This window comes from Mus pahari, chromosome 1 (genome assembly GCF_900095145.1).
Source record: "Mus pahari chromosome 1, PAHARI_EIJ_v1.1, whole genome shotgun sequence".
Classification (NCBI taxonomy): domain Eukaryota; kingdom Metazoa; phylum Chordata; class Mammalia; order Rodentia; family Muridae; genus Mus; species Mus pahari.
This window is the reverse complement of record NC_034590.1, coordinates 71,280,411-71,284,380: the sequence shown is the minus strand read 5'-3', so window position 1 is coordinate 71,284,380 and position 3,970 is coordinate 71,280,411. Positions and strand designations below refer to the sequence as shown.

Here is a 3,970-nt window from a genome sequence, read left to right as displayed (position 1 = left end):
AAAGGAAAGGAAAGGAAAGGAAAGGAAAGGAAAGGAAAGGAAAGGAAAGGAAAGGAAAGGAAAGGAAAGGAAAGGAAAGGAAAGGAAAGGAAAGGAAAGAAAAGATACCCATACTGGGTTGGGAGTCTGCCTTTCTCTGGCCACTGAGACCCAATGAGATTAGACAGGAAGGATAAGGATAGAAATTGGAAGATTTGAGTTCTTTCCTTGGTTTAGACTCCAAACTAGTGTTTTGTTCTGAATAAGTCATTAATCTCCCATAGTGATCTTATTTACTGAAGTTGATCTATCACTAAATGAAACAATGGTTGAGGAGGTGCTTTGAAGGGAAGTGTTATAGAAATTTGAAACACTGCCCTGGTATTGTGAATGCAAAGGAAAGGGAATGGAGCAAGCAGCTGTATCCTGGGCCCAGTGCCAGGTGGGCCTGTCTGTTCAGGCTTCTATGCAGTTATCTTTATTGCACTGTAGTGGAGGACAGGAGAGGCAAAGGAATGGGTAAATGAGGACTACATTGCAAACCGTGAAAACGCAAACGCAATAGCAATGTGGTTTTGGCCAATTAGCTTCTTAGATCATCTCGTCTGCCAAATGAAAACAGTGCTTCTTTATCCTGCTGGAAGTTTCCTGTGAGGTCAGACAAAGCCTGAGGAAAGATGTTACATCATACCATACATGCAGAGGCACTGCTACTGTCTTCTCAACAAATCACCAGTTTTCCTAAAGTAGTGTGAGTATGACCTCTGACATTGGGACAGTTTTTACCATGCCTGAGAGAACTGTGAGGTACCTGGGTGAGTTCACAGCATGTCTTAGGGGACAGACTTCCTTGTGTATTTTGCAATGGGAGCTAGACAGGATTACCTCATCATGACAACATCCTTACCAGATCTTTTGACCAGCAGATCTTTCGTTGGAACCTTTACTACTCCAAGCAGATAATCTTTGCACGACTGGATACTGGTTATATCACTGACTGTTAGGTGAAGCAAAAATGAGGAGTTACTGGTGGGCACTGAGGCCTGCTTACAGCAGACTCTTGGAACACTTCGGCGCTACACAGACATCAGGGCTGAGCCAATGCATTAGGGATTCTCCTGCTCCCATGCTAGTCAGAGTCTGAAGGTCTTTCAGGCTGTTAATCACACCTTCCTTTTGCAGGCACATGGGAAAGAACACAGAACTACTCTTCACTCACACTCATGCACTAACATCTGAACACAACTGCTGCTTCCCTGCACACTCTTCCACGAACATGTCACATCTTACTTTTGCTCTGTCCTTTGGAAGTTGTAAAGATTGTAACTCCTACTTCTCAAGTTTTCAAGTATTGCCTAGGAAGGAATATGCCATCTGAAAGAGAGACTTATGTGGTTCTGAAGGCATTTGGTGCTTACCTGATTTGGTATTTTCATGATAGATAGCAAAAATAATTTCTGCAAACTCCAACAGCTCTGCCAGGAAGCAGGCTTCTCCACTACAGTGCTGAGTCACCAGGTTACATGGGAACTCAATGTGATGGGAGAACTCGGGGCAGAAGGAGCAGGCCACAGGACGGGTTTGGCGCTGTTCCCCCTTGGGCAAAAATGAGAGATGGGCGGTGACAGAAGCATTGACTCCAACGATGGCACTAAACTGTAAGGCAGGTTCCTGCTCAGCCAACGCCCTGTAAGGGACAAAAGGAGATGAGAATAAGGTACCCTGACATATTAGAAATCTGCTTGTGTGCGCAGGAATTATCTCTGCTATTCTCACACGATCCTGAGCATGCTTATCAATAGTTCTCTAGGCTTTTGGCAGTGCCATAATGTGCTTTCTTAGCAACCTAGATATGACTGCACATTTGCATGGAGGTTCAGGGGGTAAAAAGCTGGAAGAAGATATTAAAACTTGTTATTACATGTACTAAAGTTTCTCTATCTGTAGGACACTTTTTATAATGTATTTAGCATATTAATATAGAAGTACCTGAAGATAATTTATACATTAAAAAGCACACCCCAACTTGAAACTATGCTAACTTTTAAATTAAAATGCTCAATTAAAATTGGGATACCACTGCTACTAACAGTGAGTGCTGGGCGGTGGTGGCGCACACCTTTAATCCCAGCACTTGGAAGGCAGAGGCAGGCGGATTTCTGAGTTCGAGGCCAGCCTGGTCTACAAAGTGAGTTCAAGTACAGCCAGGGCTACACAGAGAAACCTTGTCTCGAAAAACCAAAAAAAAAAAAAAAAAAAAAAAGTTTTAATGTAGGGAATAACCTGATTAAAAATTACCCTGAGTTGCTGGATATAAGGTTACCCTGTCACTATAATAAAGTGAGACAAAAACTAGATTTCTTCACTATCTTACTTTAGAACATACCAAACCAAGATTACTCTGTAAACCTAACACTCTTTCATAGCCTGGGTGACCCTTGTAGCTTACCATGTTCAACTGTGACTCTCGTCTTCCCTGCTCTCCTTCTAGATAAAATTTAGTAAGAAAGACAACACAGCAAAGTGTTGTTCCTTTGAGCCCTTTCCCAGATGAGCAAATCCCAATTAGATGCCCCAAGTCCTCTGCGGCTTTCTTACTAAGACACTCTCTGCTTCCTCCTGGTGTTTACTTTCTGTCACTGCAACTAACAGTAAACCCAACTTGTTCAATGAAATTGATACCTGTGATCTTAGTGCAGAGCCTTTAGTGTCATTTGTTATTGGCAGATGATTATCACCAATTTTATTAGCTCTGGTATTTGGGGTCAGAGAAGGCTCATCAAGCTCTTGTAGAGAACCCTGGTTCTGTTCCTGGAACCCACACTGAGTGGTCCACAACTGCCTGTAACTATCTTTAGCTCAGACAACTTCTTCTAGACTCCAAGAGTATTTGAATGAACGTGGTACACACACACACACACACACACACACACACACACACACACACACGATCAAATAAAATAAAATTTATAAATATTGCTTGAAAAAGTTATTTTTAGTACATTTTCATTATTTATCTATTTTTGTGTGTCACTCATTGAGGTCAGAGGACAAGGCGGTTGTTTTCTCCTTCCATTTCTTCCATTGCAGGGATTAAATTCAGATCATCAGGCCTGGTAACAAACACCTTAACCCACTGAGCCATTTTACTGCCCCCAAAAGCGTTTTGACAAACACTAAGATGTTGCTGGGTTCTTGTAGAGTTTAGTAAGGAGTGGTTTACGCTGAACCTTCATCAGCTGCTTCAACATCAGACCTCACATGGGCAGTAATCCAGTTACAAATTTAGAGACTAGGAAAGTTCAAGGTGAACAATCTGACTCAGTCACAAAAAGAGAGGAAGTTAGGACAAGTTTTTTTTCTTTTTGAAGTCATATTGGAAGTGAGCTAGTTTGAAGCAAGAGCCTGGTGTACTTCTATTAGTTCCTCTTGCTGCCAGAGCTCATCCATGTGCTATGTGGGGTGCAGAGAGGATTTCACAAAGTATCTAACTAGAGAAACTGACAGTCTAGTGTGGGAAAACGCATGCCCAGTAGAAACAGAGCAGCATGCGTTACAACCTAGGTGCTAACAGGAAGGAGGTCTGCAGAGATGTTACAAATTCATCAAGGAAAGTGAGAGTTTAGACAGGTAAGAGGAAGAATATTAAGGCCAAGAGAAATAACAGCAAAGAGCTGAAGGAGACAGTCACACTGTTCCCCTACAGAGAGGGACTGGGCAGAATAAACAGGAGACAAGGGACCTGAGTTGGGAAATGTGCTTAATGTGTTCAGAAGCAACAAGAGGGCCAGTGACTGGAGTGGAGGAAGCAGGGGTTACAAAGATGACAGAGGACCCTTACAACACTACAAGGACTGTGGCTTTCTTCCTTTCTCTTTTCTTTTATCTCTTCTCTTCTCCTTCTCCTTCTCCTTCTCCTTCTCCTTCTCCTTCTCCTTCTCCTTCTCCTTCTCCTTCTTCTTCTTCTTCTTCTTCTTCTTCTTCTTCTTCT

The 3,970-nt window shown here is 42.5% G+C and overlaps 1 protein-coding gene across 3 annotated transcripts in view; it reads right to left on the bottom strand.

Annotated features, from left to right (window-relative positions):
* C2cd3 (C2 domain containing 3 centriole elongation regulator) overlaps window positions 1-3,970 on the bottom strand; it is a 103,745-nt gene that overhangs the window by 42,471 nt on the left and 57,304 nt on the right. For all 3 annotated transcript variants that reach the window (XM_021219180.2, XM_029542648.1, XM_029542617.1), the window contains 2 exons: window positions 1,398-1,666; window positions 887-976 (listed from right to left, as the gene is read on the bottom strand). In XM_021219180.2, the coding sequence (XP_021074839.1) occupies window positions 887-976; window positions 1,398-1,666 (359 nt within the window). The remainder of the gene's footprint in view (window positions 1-886; window positions 977-1,397; window positions 1,667-3,970) is intronic.